This window comes from Cibotium barometz, chromosome 40 (assembly GCF_041138505.1).
Source record: "Cibotium barometz isolate CiBa-2024 chromosome 40, ASM4113850v1, whole genome shotgun sequence".
NCBI classification, from domain to species: Eukaryota; Viridiplantae; Streptophyta; class Polypodiopsida; order Cyatheales; family Cibotiaceae; genus Cibotium; species Cibotium barometz.
In genome coordinates, this window is record NC_141085.1 from 11,950,988 (window position 1) to 11,969,871 (window position 18,884).

The window sequence follows — 18,884 nt, forward strand, 5'->3', positions numbered from 1 at the left end:
ACACACACACACACACACACACACACACACGCACACACACACGTGTATGCATGCATGCATGCCTGCACAAAGATGGTTCATTTTGCAAATAGAGGTCCAATAGAATTGATGGAATGCACTATAAGACAAAAACTCTTATTCGATTATGCCACCAACCCACATGTCTCATGGGTTGTGGGTGGTCCTTGAGGTGGCAATTGAGATAGCTTCTGAGCCAACAAAGAATGGGTATAGTATTTGTAAGTGTCCTAAGTGGAGCACTAGGTGTCACACTTAGGGTGCATAGAGAGGTACTACTAGGGTGGAGAGAATGCACATGTTCCCATTAGGAGGACAAACATGTATTTCGAACAAAAAGTGTGTATAAAATATGCCAAATATAAAGAAATGTAGAAGAGAGCTTGCATTACTACATGTGATTTTCCTTGCAAACACTACAAACCCTCGTGACTTGTGGTGCCACATTGGATTGAAGGAGCGAAGCATATGTAGGGGGTCCTCCAAAACCCACCATATCCCCTTCTATACCTCTTGAGAAGGTGCTAGATGAACTGCAGCTCGCAGCTCGACAATAACGTAACTACCACAACTACCCAAACCCCTTTCTATGGGGAAAAGACATCTCTTGGTCACCAGAGTTATTAGGGGCGATAAATGGTGTGGTGAGTGAGCATGTATACCTTTAATTCCATAGGTTCATTACATAAATGGTGTGGTGAGTGAGCATGTATACCTTTAATTCCATAGGTTCATTACATAAAGGTTTGTCCATTTGGCGGGTTTTTAAATAAAGTGAATGCAAATGCTAGAAATCTAAACTTTGGCCCTACACCCTCTACACATAGAAAATGTAAAATATCCCTTAAGTTGCTAGAAATCTAAACTTTGGCTCTCACCCTCTACACATAAGAAATGGCAGTATCCCTTAAGTTGCTCATGAGAATGCCACCTTGTGTTGGGTGGGCAAGTGAGGTTGGACATGGGATAAAAGCAGTCATGGTGGAAAGACCACGTCACCTCTGAGAGCTTGCTTTCATCAATGTGCAAATTTGCAACACTCGTCCGTATTATGCGACATTGCTAGTCCATGGCATGGGCACAGTCAACCTGCTAAGTGTGAAACTTAAAAAAACGAGTAAAAGTGAAAAGAAATTTTTGTTGTGCGGCCCCCAAACAGGATAACATTTACTCCAACCAGTTGGGCAAACACCACTTGCTATTGTACAATAATGTCAGAATGTATTTGTTCTTATTTATGCATGTCCTCCACCCCTAGTGAACACCACTTGTTGTTTCTCGGGGTGAGGTGTGTCCACCGCCCTCGTGTGACCCCAGCCTAAGTTTTCAGACTTGAGCTGGAGTCTAGAGTCTAGTCATTTTTTGGACAAGAATATGCCACGCATATACACGTGCCGATTTCTAAGGGTTGGACAAGTAGCTTTATTCAGAAAAAAAAGCCTTTTTATACTTTTTTAAAATAAAAAGAAAGGGAAAAATGTAGGAGCGTGATTCGCCTCACAGTGCTCACACAGGCATTTAAGACCATTATCACCATTCCAGTTGCGTGCATTTCGCCGTAGCTAACCAGTGCAAGCGTTCTCGTTTTCCTCTGCTCTACCTCCCCCATGGCTGCCACTGCTATTGCGCCCCCTTCCGATGACACTCTGTCACGGATCCGCCTCGAGCTCGCCATGCTCGATCAAATCAGGTAATCATCAAAACCCTAACTGTAAAGCTATCATGCAGCTTCTGCATCTCTCTCTCGCGCACGCGCGCGTGCGCGCACGCACGCACACACACACACACACACACACACACACACACACACACACACACACGCACACACAGATGAATTGAATCTCGCACTCTCTGAATTTTTTATTTTCTAGAGAGAGATTTGTATTAGCAGGTAAAACTAAGCCTTAGCTTGCATTATTTTTTTTCTCAGAGATCTCTGACCAATCATACAAGCATCAAAACCCTAGCTTTGCAGCTTGGTGTTAATCTTTTGAAAGTGATCATAGATCTAGATTATCATAATCTTTCAGTCAAAGATAATTAGGGCAAGAATCTAGTGTCGAATTCCTCATTGCGGAGAATCTGATCAAATCGGGGAAGGATAAAGCATAAATCTTCAGTCATAGCTAACATTAATTAGGTAAGCTCAAATCTCTTTGTTAGAGATTTTCAGACTAGTTTAGCAGTCCCGGCTTGCAATGTAGCACTCTGTTTTTTAGAGATCTTGAATATCTCTTTGCCAGAGATCTTGTTAAATTTAGTTAAGTTTCTTATATCTAGCATGATACACCTTGTGGCCATAGAGGTTGATCCAATAACCCAATCTTGCATTGTTTGCATGATCTTGTTCAAATCAGGTAAGCCTAGGCCTTAACTTAGGTGCATTGCTAGAGATTTTGATTAAAGCAGGTATGCTTCATCCTTAGCCCTGGCTTGCTTTGTGACATAGTTAGAGACCTGGTTGTAATTGTGTGTGTCGCAACCTATCCCATCATTGCATATCATCCTTCTGTGCTAAGATGACATTGGTTGCCTTAACACATACTAATTTGCAGAATACTAATGTGTTATTTTTGGTGTTGCTTGCCTTAATCTTTGCCAATCTGCATAACCCTAATGTTCAAGTTTTGGGCCAGTGACAATGAAAAGTCAGGGTTTATAAAGCTTGTTGGTCGTTATCTGAGGTCAGTATGGTTTATTTCATGAAGCAGCTCATCATGCAACCTCTTTTTTTTTTGGGTTTTTTTTGTGCCTGTCTTATATTTTAAAGCTTTTGAAAAACAGTGGCAATGCAGAGCAGATCATTTGGGAGAAGATCCAGCCTCCCACCAATGAAGTTGTTGTCCCTTATGATGATTTAGCCCCTTTGTCCAATGGTAAAAGCATACCAATGTCAACTTAAAATTATGGTTTTTTTCTTCATCACTTTATCTTAATGCACCCTGGAAATGCCAGTAGTAACAGAGCCTAAATTTTCTTTACAGAGTATAAGGAGCTGTTTGGATTTAAAGATACTGACATCTCTATAACACACTGAATTGAAATCCTTCTAGAATACTATCACTTATGCTTTCACTGCATTTGATTTCTGCAGATCTAGAAGAGACAAAGGCTCTTCTTGACAAGCTTGCTGTTTTGAAACTTAACGGAGGGCTGGGAACGACAATGGGTTGTACTGGTCCTAAGTAAGATGATTTCGGATGTAAAACTAGTTTTGATAGAAAGTATACCATTTGCAAGGAAAGGTTTGATGTGCTCCATCTTGCAGGTCAGTCATTGAAGTAAGAAATGGGCAAACTTTTCTAGATCTGATTGTGAAGCAGATTGAGGTAGGTTTATTCTCAAGGTGAAAACTTATTCCAAAGATTAAGCAAACCTCTAATAATGGTTCTTTAAACCCAAAAGACATTCATAGTTGTCTCTCTCTTGCTTTGTGTGTATTTGTGACCCTCATGTTTTGTGTACTAGCTTTGGCAGTTTTAGCATTAAGTGTTTGTTTGAATTTTATTCAGGTTTTTGTGGGTTTTGATGTAATGCAGAGTCTGAACAGCAAGTTCAAGTGTGATGTGCCTTTGGTGCTTATGAATTCTTTCAACACGCACGAGGACACACTTAAGGTAGCAATTCATCAGTCAGTTTGAAATTGTTCTTTCAATCTTCCATATCACTGTTCTTATCTGCAGATTCAGGGGTGAAAGTGTTTGGTTACATTTGCCAGATTATAGAGAAATATCAACACGCAGGGTTACAAGTGAAGATATTTAATCAGGTTTGCATTTCTGCCTGTTTTTCTGTGGCATTTGGGGCTACAAAAATATGTACATGGGAGAGGGTTTTCACTATGAGGTACAATTGATAAATGCAGAGTCAGTATCCTCGTATGGTTGCTGAAGACTTAATGCCTTGGCCCAGCAGAGGCCAAACAGATAAAAGTGGCTGGTGAGTCCTCGCTTATATAATGTTTTGTGTGTGTGTGTGTGTGTGTGTGCGGGCATGTGAGTGTGTGTGAGAGAGAGATTTTAACGTCTACAAAAGACCCAAAGGGTCATGAGACCCTGTGTATACAATGGAGAAGTTGGAGTTGATTTTATAGCTTTTGTCTCGGCGAAGAACCTCACTCCCCAGACCCCAATCCCTTGTGTCTTACCACAAGCAGCTATGCCCCACTACATAAGCATGTGTGTGCATGGGCTGGATAGCAATGAAATAATCATTTGCTCGCTGAACTAGAGGTTGGTGAAGCAAGAAAGCATGCAAAGAAGCATGTGTATGGACTGGTTTTGCTGAAAATTGGCTTCTTTCACCTTCTCTTAAAAAATGCGCCAATTTCCACGAGAGTGAGCGATAGAGAGCGTAAAGGCTTTCCATACAAGGAGAGGGTGTCCATTGGGCCACCTCACTTGAGGCCAGACCTTTCCCATAAGTGGAGAGGGTGTCCACCATGTTGTATACACCCTTTTAATGGAAAAGGTGTCTGTTTTGTGAGAGCTTGGCCAGCCTCTGTGCAGTAAATGCCCAAACTTATAACATGTCCGTTCATACTTTAATGAAGTGTGGATGCCCAAACTCACTTATAACTTGTTCCGTCGTACTTTAATGAAGTGTGGACCTACAAAACAAAAAGTGAGCAATAACTTTAACAAGCATAAGTAAAGACTTTAGAGTCACTGTAGGCATATGCTCACTTATGGTAGTGCTATGTGTGAACAGGGCTTAACCAAGGGCACTTTTTCCCATGTGGTTTTTCCCCTTGGACATCAAGTGTGAAAGGACACTCTAACATATAATATTTTGTACTTCTATATTATATGGATGTGGCACACACGCAAGGGTTGACTTGCATTTTGTGGATACCACACTTTTGGCTCTCTCTCTCTCTCTCTCTCTCTCTCTCTCTCTCTCTCTCTCTCTCATTTCTGTGTGTGAGCTTCTCTATCCTGCACCTAACCCTAATGTGCAGGTTTGTGTGTGTGAGTGTGTGAGTCCAACACCCAACATTTGGTATCAGAGCTGGGAGCTGGGAGCTGGCCTTGGAAATCTGCTGCTGGAAAAATTACTGCAAAATTTCGTCGACTGCGAATTTCCGTCGACACTGTGTTTTTCCGTTGGACGGACGTCCGCCGGTTCCGTCCAGTTGCTCCACCGTCCGGCCGCCAGAGACGGGCGGCACTAGTGGGGAGCCCACCACCTTCGCCCAGCCTCGCGGGCGGCACCGCCATCGACGGCCGGCGTAGTCCCGTCAGCGCCACCCGCCCAGTGCCCGTCGGTTCCTCCGTCCGAGCCCCCAGCCGGTCGACGTCCACACCTTTCCGTTCCGGTGCCCAGCAACGCTCAGTCCGGCGTCTGGTGCTCCATTCAGGCCGTCGCCGTTTGCCGACTCGCTCGCCCGACACCACCGTGCCTAGTAGCGCCCAGCACCCGTTCGGCCTCCGTCGAAGTCGCTGTTCCGTCCGTCTACCCAGTACTCGCCGTCTGCTCCGGCCTCCGTGCGCGCTAGCCCACGCGTGCCCTTTGTTCGACGCCATCGCGTCCACTCTCCCTGCGCCTTCGTCTGCTCCGTCCCGGCTGGTCCAGCCTGGCACAAGCACAGGGAGCCCCGTCGCCTTTGCCCCGCCTGCTCGACAAGCGACTCCAGCGCGTGCTGCTCCCTCCTTTTGCTGCTCGCTCGACACCAACGCCCAGCGACTCCGTCTACAACGCCCGCCCAACTCCAGCGACTAGCTCGTTACCTGCCTGGTGCAGCTCGCCTTCGCCTCTGCCATCAGCTCCGTACGCTTCAACCCAAGCTCCCCGTCGGCTGCCCACAGCCATCCGCTTTCTCCACCTGCAACGACTTGGTCCATTGCCCAAGTTCCTTTTCAATTTGTCTGCTCCAAGCCTGCTGCCCTTCCCTGAAGGTATTTCTCTGTCAAAATTTTTTATCAAACCCAAATACAAAATCTGCAGCTATTGCAGTGCAGGTCATATGCCGATTTTGCAGACAATGAATGCTGTGCAAGTCAGATTGAAAGGAAAATTGCAGATGAAATTTGGGGGTTTTTGAAATTGAGGTCAAAATCAGCAAATTGAACCTCTCTCATTTGCAGAAATTTGGGGGTTTTCAAAATTGAGGTCAAAATTGGCAAATTAAAGCTCTTACATTTGCAGAAATTTGGGGCTTTTGTGAAAATTGGCCAATTAGATGCACATTGAAGCGATTGGAGTGCATACAAATTGGGGATTTTCTGATTGGAGCATGTAATTGGGCATTACAGCTGCGATTTGTCGCGTATGTATACACATTGTGTGTAATTGGACAATTTGGTGCAGGTTTACACTTGCTTTGGTTTGCAGGCATACATTTGCACAGGACATTTGGTTGCCTGGCAGTGCACATTGGTGCTTGGTTTGCTTGCAGTTATACTTTGTTGACATGGCACAGAATGCTACAGATGTATTTGGTGTGCTCACCCAGGAGGACAAGCTGAATGGATCTAACTACTCACTTTGGAGTTTTATGATCCGTAATTTGCTGGTAGCCAAAGGGCTTTGGGGCATCGTGTGTGGTGATGACACACGCCCACATACCATTCAGCCAGCCACGCCTCAAAGGGGAGGTGCTCAAAGAGCTCCTGATGTAGATCCTGCTCCCACACAAGAGCAGAAGAGATGGGACTCTAGAGATGCACAGGCCATGTCCTTGATAGCCCTTTCATTGAAAAGGACTATTATTCCGCACATTCGTTCATGCAAGACATCGAAGCTTGCATGGGACACATTGGAAGCAATGTATCAGGTATGCAACAAAGCAAGAGTTGCCTACTTGAAGAGGCAATTGGATCTTCTTTCTATGGATGAGGGTGACTCTATGGCAGATCATCTCACCAAAGTGAAAGATTTGTAGGAACAATTGCTCAACATTGATGAGGTTATCCCAGACAGACAGATGGTCACCAACACTCTACATTCTTTACTGCCTTCCTACTTGGGTTTTCACACCTCTCTCAACCTCTCACTGAGAGGAGGTGGTGATCCCGTCACTTTTGAAGAGCTCGTGGGTTTACTCTTGCAGGAAGAGCAAACAAGAGCAAACATATCGAGCAACCGTGGTGGAGAAAAGGCATTTACAGCCAAGGATAAGGGTAAAGCAAAGAACTTTAAGCATGGGGGACAACAGTCTAGCAAGGCTGGTCATGGACAGCCCTCTCCTAGTGGTGAAAAGTCTGACAAAGGGGATGCAAACAAGCCCAAAAAGAAGGGCAAATGTCACTACTGCCATAAGCCTGGACACTACATTAGTGAATGTAGGAAAAGGATTGCAAAAGAGAAAAAGAAAGAAGCAAGCAATGCAGTAGCAGACTCTTCGGATGACAAAGCAAAGCAATCAGCTAATGTAATCCAGGAAGAGTACACTTTTTTGGTCACATGCACTAGTGACACACCAGGTGCTTCGAACACTGATATGTCTTGCATTGCATCTGACAGACAGAATGCATCATGGTATTTTGATAGTGGTGCTTCGAGCCACATCACCTCATGCAAAGATGTATTTCAGCACTTGGTTTATGCTTCAAATGGCCGCACTGTATCATGTGCAGATCATACCACATATCCAGTAAAGGGAATTGGTAATGTCATACTTATTGCAGCCAATGGTGCCAATATATGTATGAAAAATGTATTGTATGTTCCAGGGATAAAGAAAAATCTGCTCTCCGTCTCAGCCATAAACGACCAAGGTTTAAAGGTTGAATTTGAAGATGGGAAGTGTTTGGTAAAAGACCCATCAAAGGGTTATGAAATAGTCACTTCTGGAACACGATACAAAGGCTTGTATAAGCTGGACAGCTATGACAAGCGCACTTATGATGTAAATACAGTGGCTGCCCACACTCCTGCTATGCATGATGCAGAGCTATGGCATGCTCGTTTGGGCATGTAAATTTTCAGAGTTTGATGCTTTTGCAGAAGCATCATATGGTTGATAATATGCCGCCTCTTGAGTCTCCACCAAGACATGTATGTGGGGTGTATTTTGGGAAAGATGCAACGGAAACCATTCCCCAAAGATGGAGCTGTTAGAGCTGAAAGTAAATTACAGCTCATACATAGTGATGTATGTGGTCCAATGCGGACACCATCCATTAGGGGGCATCTTTACTTCGTCACATTCATTGATGACTACTCCAGGTTTGCTTGGGCTTACCCTTTGAAAGCAAAAGAAGATGTGTTTACATGCTTTCGACACTTTGTAGCAATGGCTGAAAATATGTGTGCATGTAAAGTCCAAACACTCCGCTCAGATAGAGGTGGAGAATACATGTCAAATGCATTCAAGGATTATATGCTTCGAAAAGGCATCAAACACCAATGTACTGTGCCTTATACACCGCAACAGAATTGTGTAGCTGAGAGGAAAAATAGATCTCTCATGGAGATTGCAAGATGCATGGTGAAAGCACAAAAGTTGCCTCACAAATTCTGGATGGAAGCTATAATGTGTGCAACTCATGTGTTGAACAGGTGTCCAACAAAAGCTTTGAAAACCATAACACCATTTGAGGCTTGGTATAGCCGAAAGCCAACAGTGGATTACATGCGTACATTTGGGTGTTCGGCATATGCACATGTGCCAGAACAACTCCGAACAAAGCTTGATGACAAAGCAATTAGATGCATTTTTGTGGGCTACAGCAATGAAAGCAAAGGATACCGTCTTTATAATCCAACTACACGAAGGATTTTTGTGAGTAGAGATGTGGTATTTGCTGAAAATTCAGAACAGCCCATGGTCAGCTTGTATAAAAGCAATGATACAGGCATACAGGACATGTTTGATGGACTTTTACCCATTGCAATTAGGGATGATTCAGATCAGCCAGCCCCTATACAAGAAAATCCACATGTAGAACATGTGGACCAGCCAGCCATTCAGCCCCCTTCTGTAGAAGAAGTGGAAGATCTTGTCAGGGAAGAGCAAACAGCCATAGACACAGCCAAGTCAGTGCCAAGATGGTTGCTGAAAACTTTGCAAGAAAGCAAACTTGCAGCTCCACTCACAGGTAGAACAAGGGCTAGTTCCAGCCATGCTTTGAATGTATATCGTGGGGAGTCTGCATTCGCAATGGGTGGTCTCTTTGATTCAGAAGAGCCTTCTTCTTATGAAGAAGCACATGAGAATGAGCATTGGTTGCAAGCTATGCAAGATGAAATTTCTTCTATCATGAAGAATAATACATGGGATCTTGTGGAATTGCCTAAAGACAAGCATGTAATTGGCACAAAGTGGGTGTACAAAGTCAAAAGAAAGTCTGATGGTACTATTGACAGGTACAAAGCAAGACTTGTGGCTAAAGGCTACTCCCAGAAAAAGGGAATAGATTATGAAGAGACTTTTGCTCCTACTTCAACCTCGTATCTGAGTATTTGAGGAGCTGATGGCTAGATTTTTTGGAGAATTCATGGCGTAGGAACTAATGGTTTGTGACAAATGTCACTATTTGGTTGCCCACTTGGATGATAGGCCGGATCCATGGCAAGTCCCCAATATCCTTCAAGAGATTATTTAAGCAATGTGCCATGCAAAATGACACGGTGATGTTGGGGTACATGCTCTCAATGATTGCTCCGGTTGACTTGTTTGAAGCCTCCCCATCAGCAAAGCCCACAACTAGGTTTGGGCCAACAATCTCTATACCACTAGCCCACTCTGCTGCGAGCACATCAGCACTCTTCCCGGTCCCAGAAGCATCATGTGAGGCGATGAAGTACATCTCACCGCGGGAATATGCGACAAGGCCATGGATGGACCTCTTCCGCGTATCACTGCATCCATCGGCTATCAGGGACACTCCATTCCTTGCCCATTGTCGCTTCGTGTTTTTTGTTGCTTGCTCCACAAGCCTCTTCTCCTTCTCTAGCAATGTGGTGCGCAAGGACTCCGATGATGGGGGCGTATAGTTTGGACCATACTCCCCTATCTTCTTCACCATGACCTTGAAGTAGTCTGATCTATCCACAAAAAATGAATAACCGATCAACTTCAAAGTTCAAAGTTCAAGTAACTTGTAAGAGGAACATTGTAAAATGATAATCTTAAGCTAGACGTCTTAATTCTTGATTACTTGGCAGCATGGAAAGCAATGTGGTCATGAAAGAAGAAGCGGGCTATGGCCGTATCCACCTCTTCCTTCTTCTTGGGGTCCCAACTACCCTCAAAAGTACTTTGTTGGCGTGAGTGTGTGGATGCAGTCGACATGGAGAAGGATGGTGTTGGTGCCCGTTCTTGTGGGGCGGGTGATGTGCCCGCGGGTGCCGATGAAGTGGATGCCGAACCTTAGGATGCCCTCACTAGTGTTGCGGGATCCACGGCCACATGTGGCACTCTCCTCCTTGAAAGTAAGGCCTCATGTGCGGCAACACGTTCAAGAAGCCTCCTTCTCGTCTCCGGTGTGACTTGATCACAAAATCGGACCTCATGACCAGGCTCATGCAAGAGGTGAGCTCTCACTTTATCCGCTCCACCTATTCGCCTATATGGACATAGTTTGCAGGACCATGGGCAAGAGCCTTCTCCACTGCCGGGATGATCAGAGTTGATCTCTTCCCACCAAGACCAACCTTCGGTCCTCCTTCCTCTATTCGTATTGGCGCTGCCGGAACGAGGTGCAGGGGATGGTCGCGATGAAGATGCCATGGAGGCAAGACTCAAGTGCCAAGGAGGCTTGAGCAATGGAGGTGAGTGTAGGAGAGATGTAGGAGAGGCTAAAGCAAGAGGAGGTGAGACCGTGAGTGTAGGAGAGGCTTGAGCAATGGAGGTGAGTGTAGGAGAGGCTTGCCAATGGAGAGGCTAGAGCAAGAGGTGAGTGTAGGAGAGCAACAAGACTACAAGCGACAACTTGAAATTACAACTTACCCAATGCCACTTGAGCCTTGAGTCTTGAGGAGAGCTAGAGCCTTGCCCGGTTGCCCAATGCCCACTTGAGTCTTGAGCCTTGAAAGTTGAGGAGTGTTGAGCCAATGAGCTTCCCACTTGAGCCTTGAAAGTTGAGGAGCCTTGAGCCTTGAGGCTTGAGCTTGAGCCTTAAGGAGCGTTGCAAGTGCCAAGAGGCAAGAGCTAAGAGGCTAGAGCAAGTGCCAAGGAGGCCCGAGGTGAGTCTTGAAGACTTGAAGACTTGAAAGTTGAAGTTCCTATAGCATGTGCCAATGGGGACTCTTCTTATAGCCATGGGCCAAGTGGGGAGGGCTGCTCAAGTGCTAGGCGCCCAACGGCTACAGGGTGTCCAACGGTTACAGGGTGCAACGACAGACTGGTCAACGCTGCGCAACGGTCAGCTGACCGTCTCGTCCAGTCTCGTCTCACACGAATCGCCGTCCCACCGTCTCGGAATCGCCGTCTCCTTGTTACAGCGTGGGCTCACACGTCCCCTATCCGTTTCCGTTCCCGCACGTTATGGGACGACGTTCCCCCACGTCCCCTGTGACTATGTCATGGCCACCTCTCGCATGAATTGGTCTCGATCACGGGCATAAATGATAGACTTCTCTTTAATCCTATAAGATGGCATTTCCAGTCAGTATTTAGGATGTCCAACCATTCACAAGAATGGTGCTGGACCAATGTCGTTGCTCCTTGTACAAAGGATGCAACATGTAAGAAACAATATGAATTGGCTTATGAAACCAATTTCATCTCTTTGTCCAAATTTGGCGTGGATCATCCACCTTGCAAATAGTATATCAATAAAGATTCTATCTATTCTATTTGAATATGCAAGTAATACTAATAGTTAAAATTGCATACCTATCATTTGAAAGACACCTATAATTGAGCATTCTTTGCTTTAGCATTTACATGTAATGGTAGACAAAGCTCATTGTACTTTCCTCATGATCTAACAATCTCAAAATGAAGTATAAGGGTACAATGGTTGTCTTTATAGCTGCAGCTTTCTCCCAAAAATTACTATCCATAATATAGGAGGTAATAGTACGAGCTTCCACTTTGCGGCTTCCTCTCCAAGCCTCCCACTCTTCACTACAAACGAGATGCCTAAGTGCATTCTTCATTTGTGCGATCCTAAATACATGATAAATAAATCAAATCTCAAGTAAGTATTAGGATTTACAAATGAGCATTGAGAATTCAAATAGGAAATCAACTCTTCAAAATGTAAGCCACTTGTAAGTTTTGAGTCATGTCTTACCTTTGAAGAACTAGACAAAGCTTGTTTTCGAAGGCTTCACAAGATCAAATTTTCATATAGCTCTAAAGAGAGCTAGTGCATGAGGCTTTCTTGTAATAAATTTGATAATTTTTGTGGCTTTGTCAAGAGTAGATCGCACCCACTCAAGTTTTACAATGTCCTTCATTATCAAATCCAAAGATGGGATGTACATGGAGTCCAGACAATGGTACGATAATCCCGCTCAACAAATTCACCCATCTTGGCGCAATTGGAGCCATTCTTTGTAATAACTTGAATTTTGTGGCCCAACCACCTCAATGGCCTGCCTAATGTGGCCATAAATCCACTCCTCTTCCACAATAATACTCAAGTCCGGAGTAGATGCATCAACAATACGCAACAATGTGGTGCCACCACAAGAAGAGACCAAGATATTTACCATATAATGCTGCCACTGGTTACATGACACAAACAAAGCATGCATTAAAGAAAGAAAATATACCATAAATTTAAGCTAGAAATTACTATGATTATTGATAGCACATGCACCATGCACTAAGGTGCAATGTGACACACTGGGTCATCAATAATGCTATACTTATACAAAAATTTAGTACCTTTTTTAGGAATATTTGTCATACGCCATGCTTTCATAGAACATGAATATGAAGCTTAGATGTAGACTATGATTATTGATAGCTTTCATAAAACATGAATATGAAGCTTGGATGTAGACTTGTAGTTTGTGACTCACGGTGTCACTGCATCCATGTGGTACTATGTTGCAACCATAACATTGTCAACAAGCTTTTAATTCGAGGAGCTCATCCTCAATTTGCTTCACTTGGTTTTTCAAGTGAGTAGTCTTCAAAGACTCAGAGTTCACTGGGTGTAGGCTTGCAGCTCCCGCCGTCGCAGCCATTGCAAGTGCATGGTAGAATTTGTGGTATGTTGAACAACAAGCTATGTTGAAGGTAAGGTTGCATTGATAAAAGAACTGATGCTTAGGAATTTGGGCTTCTTCCTTCAACCTTGGAGCAAATCTAGCATCAAGGGTGAATTTTGCATCTTGGAAGCTTTCTCCTCCTCTTTCTTGTGGCTGCCCTAAGATGTATTTGGAAGGGACCTTTCATGCCCACTAGTGACACTAACAAAGATTGAGGAACTTGGAGAAGGCATGGCTTGGGGCGGCACTTCATTTGTGTTGAGATTCGTTGAGGACTCACCAATGTTAGATGACTCAGGGATGATAGGAACTTGTGAAGGTGCAACATTGGATTGAAGGGGTACTTGTAGGAAGGTTCGTGTTGATGTTGATGCTCCCACATTAGCTCTTTTCAATGTCTTCTTTTCCATGTCTTCTTCAACCCTTGCATTGATGGACTCCAGAGGCAAAGGTTATTGGAGTTTTTGTGGTATCTCCTCAAACTTTGATGGTAAACCACCATAGGCAACAAAAAAAACACCTTTTGGAACACTAATGTAGCCATGTGTTCCTTGTGTCTTTTCCCATTTGTAGTGTGCCTTCACCTGGGTCGCCGCGCTCGAACTTCCCCACAAAACTTGCAAATGACATATTTTGTGCCGAAAGTCCCATACTTGCTAATGAGAATCGAATCTCCCCAAATATCACATTGACCAAGGAGAGGGCCTGAGGCAGATCGGAGACAGTTTACATGCAGATATACTCCGCAACAAAATGGAGTTGCTGAGTGGAAAAACACTGGGGGGAGAAGCAAGATGTTGGCAGTTGCGCACAGCGCACAAGTTCATGTTTTAAATAAAAAGCATATAAATAAAAAATGCGAAACACTGAAAATTGAGAAATTGGAAAAATTTGGGAGACTTGGGGGTACTACACCTAGGCTCAATTGTAAAAGTGCAATACATCCTCATAAATAGAGAGAGAGAGAGAGTCCGTTAAAAATCCAATGGGTCTAAGAGACCAAAAGTGTTACACATGTTCTATGTGTAAACTGAAGATCATTAAACATAAACATAGAAACATAAAAAATTCAAAGAAAATAGGCCCTATATGTACAATGAGTAGTACGGCGAGCGAAACTAGTGGGTCTTATCATGTGTCATCCTCCTCTATAACAGTACACTGGGAGGCAATGTCCAGTGTTTATGGCGGTGTCGCTTTACGTGGCTGGAGCTGGCAAGAACATGGCTTGGATCTCGAGAGGCGGGGGTGTTTGGCTCTTTGACGAGGGACTGTGCACGACCCCTAATAACTCCATGTGTACGAGGCCAACGGGCTTGTGGCCCAGCGGCATCTGTTTATGCCTCTTGACTGTGAGGTTGGGGGTTCAAACCCTGCTGAAGGCACCCTGTTGGTGCATTGCTGGCATGGCCATGACAGATGCACCTATGGGCGGTGGAATGGCTAGCTACTAGCAGGATCTACTCAACGAAAAATTAACACACACTCCATGTGTACAAGGAGCTAGCGGGTCTCAGGTCTGGGGGCAGTCGCCCACAGAGAGAGAGAGAGAGAGAGAGAGAGAGAGAGAGAGAGAGAGGCTTCAGCATATGATTAGCATGTTATTACACATGGTGTGCGGCTATGTAGTTTTCCACTAAGGACACTTTTGATAATTATGGCCTTATCCTGGATTTGTGCTTGAAAGGACGTAGCCTGAAGGATGCTTTCATGTGTGACTTTTCTATGGGTTTTAGGTTTTGATTAGTTATTCTGAATGCAATCTGGATTTCTGGTTTTAAAGGTATCCCCCAGGTCACGGAGATGTTTTTGCCTCCTTACAGAACAGTGGGAAACTGGATGAATTATTAGCAGAGGTTGGTACTTGACATTCACAATCATAAAATTTAAAGATACACTTTCTCATCTTTTTTTCATAGATAAACTATTGTTTCTGTCTGTGTAGGGCAAAGAATATGTCTTCATAGCGAACTCGGACAATCTAGGGGCGACAGTAGACTTAAGTATCCTTTTCTGAAGACATATGATCCAGTGAGCTTAACTTGGTTGATGTTTTCCAGATAAAGAACTTGTAAGGCTCGTCACATTTAAGGTTCAACCTTAATTGGCATCCAGAAATTCTAAAACACCTTCTGAAAAACCAAAACGAGTACTGCATGGAGGTAAGCAAACAGGCTCCTTATGTACTGCAATTTTTGGCATAGATAAATTGTATGTTGTGAAGGCTGGACCCACACATGTAGCACGCACTTCTAGATGCGATCCCCACTGTACAATTGTGCTGATGGGCAAAGAAAGGCTACACACAGGTGTATGCCCATTGCGCAGGTGCGGACTGGGCTGTGAGCTTCACGCCGGTCAGCTGGATCGGGAAGGGTGGCCAACTTTGACCAGAAATGGGATGGTGGGCTGGTCTCAAATTGGTGACCTTAAAAGCTGTAGCTTTAAATGTGACAACAAAATGCCCATGGCTTTGTTGTGTAACAAGCAGTTGGTTGCTACCTGCTTGTCATATAAGTTGGCTGCATTGCCAGACCACAGGTTGGGCGTGGTGGGATGGGTGGTACTGTGTATACCCCTGTAACATTTTCTTTTCTGTATCAGGTCACTCCCAAGACTTTGGCTGATGTAAAAGGAGGGACACTCATCTCCTACGAAGGCAGAGTCCAAGTATGTCGCCTAACAGCTATTAATGTGCTTTAAATTAGAGTTTTACTGGTAATGCTTTACATAAATATGTCTTTAGGACTAGGAGGGCCCTCATGTATTTTTCTTTTTGCAGCTTCTGGAGATTGCACAGGTTCCTGATGAACATGTGAGTTAAGTTTTGGTCTTGGGATCAGAAAGCTTGGTGAAAGGTCTCCTTTTTTCTTGTTTCTTCCATAACATTTGGGTGTGTGTACATTCTTTCTACCAGGTTGGGGAATTCAAATCAATTGAGAAGTTCAAAATCTTCAATACAAATAATCTGTGAGTTTCTTTTGCCTGGCTGTGAGGATCAATGAGAGAGAGGTAATGTTGATGCTAATGGAGTGATTAGGGTGGATCAAAGCATGGCGTGGGCATGATTAAGTGTAGAGATTAGTGATGATGATGATGGTTAGAGGATAATCACACACTAATGCACATGAGGTTTAATAAGAGCAATCTTCAACATTTAATTCATGATTTGATGCCTCTTATATAGGCAATATACAAAACACTAGGAGCTAAGTGATTCCCCCTAGATCATCTCCTACATTCTCTCCATTCACCCACTATTCTCTCCCTTGATTGTAAGCTAGCTTGGCTTGTTATGGGTTTGAGGTCAACAATGGTGGGCTACATATCCTTTGATGACCCACCATCTCCTATTTCTACCCAAATGCAAGAACAAAGATTAGAAAAATGGCAACAACAATCCAACTAACAAACAAGGCTTTTACATTGCTTGAGCTACACTAAGGTTATGGGCTTCACATCTTTGGCTCTTTAGACTTCTCCTAAGGTGGATGTTACATGATTTTCCCGACGTACTCTTGTTAGCTCACAATGAAGCTGAGCTCACACCCCCACAATGCTCAATGACAAGAACAAAAGGGTGTAGAGTGTCAGAGAGAATGGCTAGGTCAAAGGGGAAGAACATCAAATCGTTCACACCACCATTGAGGAGGAGAAGATGAGGCTCCTTGCTAGTACAAATGAGAAGCAACCCTATGTTAGCATATTCATCCCCATATTCTGCCCATGTATTGTGTTCACATTTGATCCTTTTTATGGCCCTTGGTTGTGGGCTGGTCACCCCTATTTTCCCCTATTTTCTTGGTATTATTCCCAGGTCGGGTGATGCACCCTTTGTCCGGTCGGCCAGTTCTTTTGTTCCAGTCAGCCAACCCCTCATGACCTATATATAGGTGGGCTAGCCTCCTCACTTTTCAATAGTTTGGTCATCCTTTGTATCCCTCACTTGTGAGACCTTTTATGTCTCTTGCTCGGGATTGCTTTCACTGCAGTGTATTCAGCTTTGTTGCTTCGTATCTCTCTCTCTTGCACTTCTTATATTAGCACACTCTAGTGCTTATCTTGCTTCCGCTTTGTGCACACTTTCATGGTATCATTGCTCTAGGTTCAGAGTTTACTCTGCTGCCCCAGTTTATGCCATGTTTTCAGCACCTTCTCTTTTGCGTTTTTTTCCTAGATCTGTTGCTGGTCAGCCTATCTCTTCCAGGTGCTTCACCATTGCAGATTTGTGGTCAATCTTCACCCCTGGGACACTTGTACAATTATCGGCCTGCTCTGTTTCAGGGTAGCAGTACTGGTTGTGTTGCGTTTCTTCATCTACAGGTTATTTGCAGAAGTCGGTTTGCTGATTTGAGGCTTGGTGGCATATGGTACTTGTGGAGGACACTTCCTTCTTTTAAGGTGTGCGTTTTTTCTTTTGAGATTGAGCCTGAGCTTTAGTGATGGCTGCCCCGACTACTCTTCATATGTTCTCTGAGTCTGCAAAGTTGGATGGCTCCAACTATACTTTATGGAAGGTGAAGGTGAAATCAGCCTTATGTGGAGTAGATCTCTGGGACTGGCTTGTTACAGCTGTCAATGCCACTCCTCCCACCCTTTCTACTGTTGGTGTGACTCAAGCATAGATTGATGTTTGACGGGCAAATGATCGTCGTGTTTTCTCCTTTTTGATGTTGAATTGTCAAGATTCTGTTCTCTCTCATGTGCGTACAACAGATGTTGCACATGAAGTTTGGAAGGCATTTGCAGATCTTTACGAGATTAAGTCTCTAGGTCGGATTTTGGGTTTGGAAAAGCAACTTATGAATGTGTCAGTTTCTACCTTTCCATCTTTATTTGCTTTCATCTCGAAGATGAAAGGTCTTCGGGACGAGCTTGTTGTTTGTGGCAAGGATATCTCTACACAGGATATGACTATTCGGCTCCTCTCCAAGCTTCCAGAGAGGTTTGATGCTTTCTTTTAGTCTCTTGTTTCTTCTCCTCATCTTGTTCCAATCACTTGGGAGGATGTTCTCCCCTCCATTATGTAGATTGAGTCTTGCTTTGAGGAGCACCCTGGCACTTGTGGTGGTTTTGATGGAGCTTTGGCTGCTCGAGATAAAGGGGAGAATCGACAGAAGAAAGGGAAAGGTGATAGAATGTGCAGCAGAAGAAGGGAAAGTGGAAACACAGGAGAGAGAGAGAGAGAGAGAGAGAGAGAGAGAGAGAGAGAGAGAGAGAGATGGAGAGGAAACACAGGTGAGAACCTGCTCTCAATATCATCACCAAAAGGAATACATGTCTCGAGCAAGAGGGGAGAACCTCATATGTGAGGGATTGCAACTAGGCAAGCAGTGAGATATGAGGGAGGCATGCCGGCTATATATATGCCTACATGAAGGCAGCCGACTGGTGATAAAGTGCCTACATGATTGGGAAAATACCCAAGACCATAAAATGGGGAATAAATATGGGTAAAATATATGTGAGGGGTGACCAGCCCCTCTGACTAACATGGTCAGTCCTAGAGGCTAAAATAGGACACCAAATAGGAAGCCAGCAAGTAGGGGATGATGTCTAACACCCCCTCTCAGCACTGGATGCTGAGTGAACTCCAAGAAGCCAGAGACGTCATCCTTGATCAAAAAAGATGAAAGACTGCAGAAACAGGTACCAAGAAAGCTCCACAACAAGCAATCTCCTCAGCAACTTAGCTACAAAAGCAACAGAACAAGCTGCCAGGTACACCGCTCCTCTGGAAGAAAACAACCATA

The 18,884-nt window shown here is 44.2% G+C and overlaps 1 protein-coding gene across 1 annotated transcript in view; it reads left to right on the forward strand.

Annotated features, from left to right (window-relative positions):
* The first annotated feature begins 1,521 nt into the window (after positions 1-1,521).
* LOC147615207 (UTP--glucose-1-phosphate uridylyltransferase-like) overlaps positions 1,522-18,884 on the forward strand; it is a 34,526-nt gene continuing 17,163 nt past the window's right edge. Inside the window, exons 1-14 of the mRNA XM_086779237.1 lie at positions 1,522-1,708; positions 2,655-2,702; positions 2,803-2,894; positions 3,113-3,203; positions 3,287-3,347; positions 3,558-3,635; positions 3,737-3,787; positions 3,884-3,957; positions 14,915-14,987; positions 15,077-15,134; positions 15,247-15,293; positions 15,736-15,801; positions 15,914-15,946; positions 16,049-16,101. Coding sequence (XP_086635363.1) covers positions 1,626-1,708; positions 2,655-2,702; positions 2,803-2,894; positions 3,113-3,203; positions 3,287-3,347; positions 3,558-3,635; positions 3,737-3,787; positions 3,884-3,957; positions 14,915-14,987; positions 15,077-15,134; positions 15,247-15,293; positions 15,736-15,801; positions 15,914-15,946; positions 16,049-16,101 — 908 coding nt within the window. The 5' untranslated portion in view covers positions 1,522-1,625. The remainder of the gene's footprint in view (positions 1,709-2,654; positions 2,703-2,802; positions 2,895-3,112; positions 3,204-3,286; positions 3,348-3,557; positions 3,636-3,736; positions 3,788-3,883; positions 3,958-14,914; positions 14,988-15,076; positions 15,135-15,246; positions 15,294-15,735; positions 15,802-15,913; positions 15,947-16,048; positions 16,102-18,884) is intronic.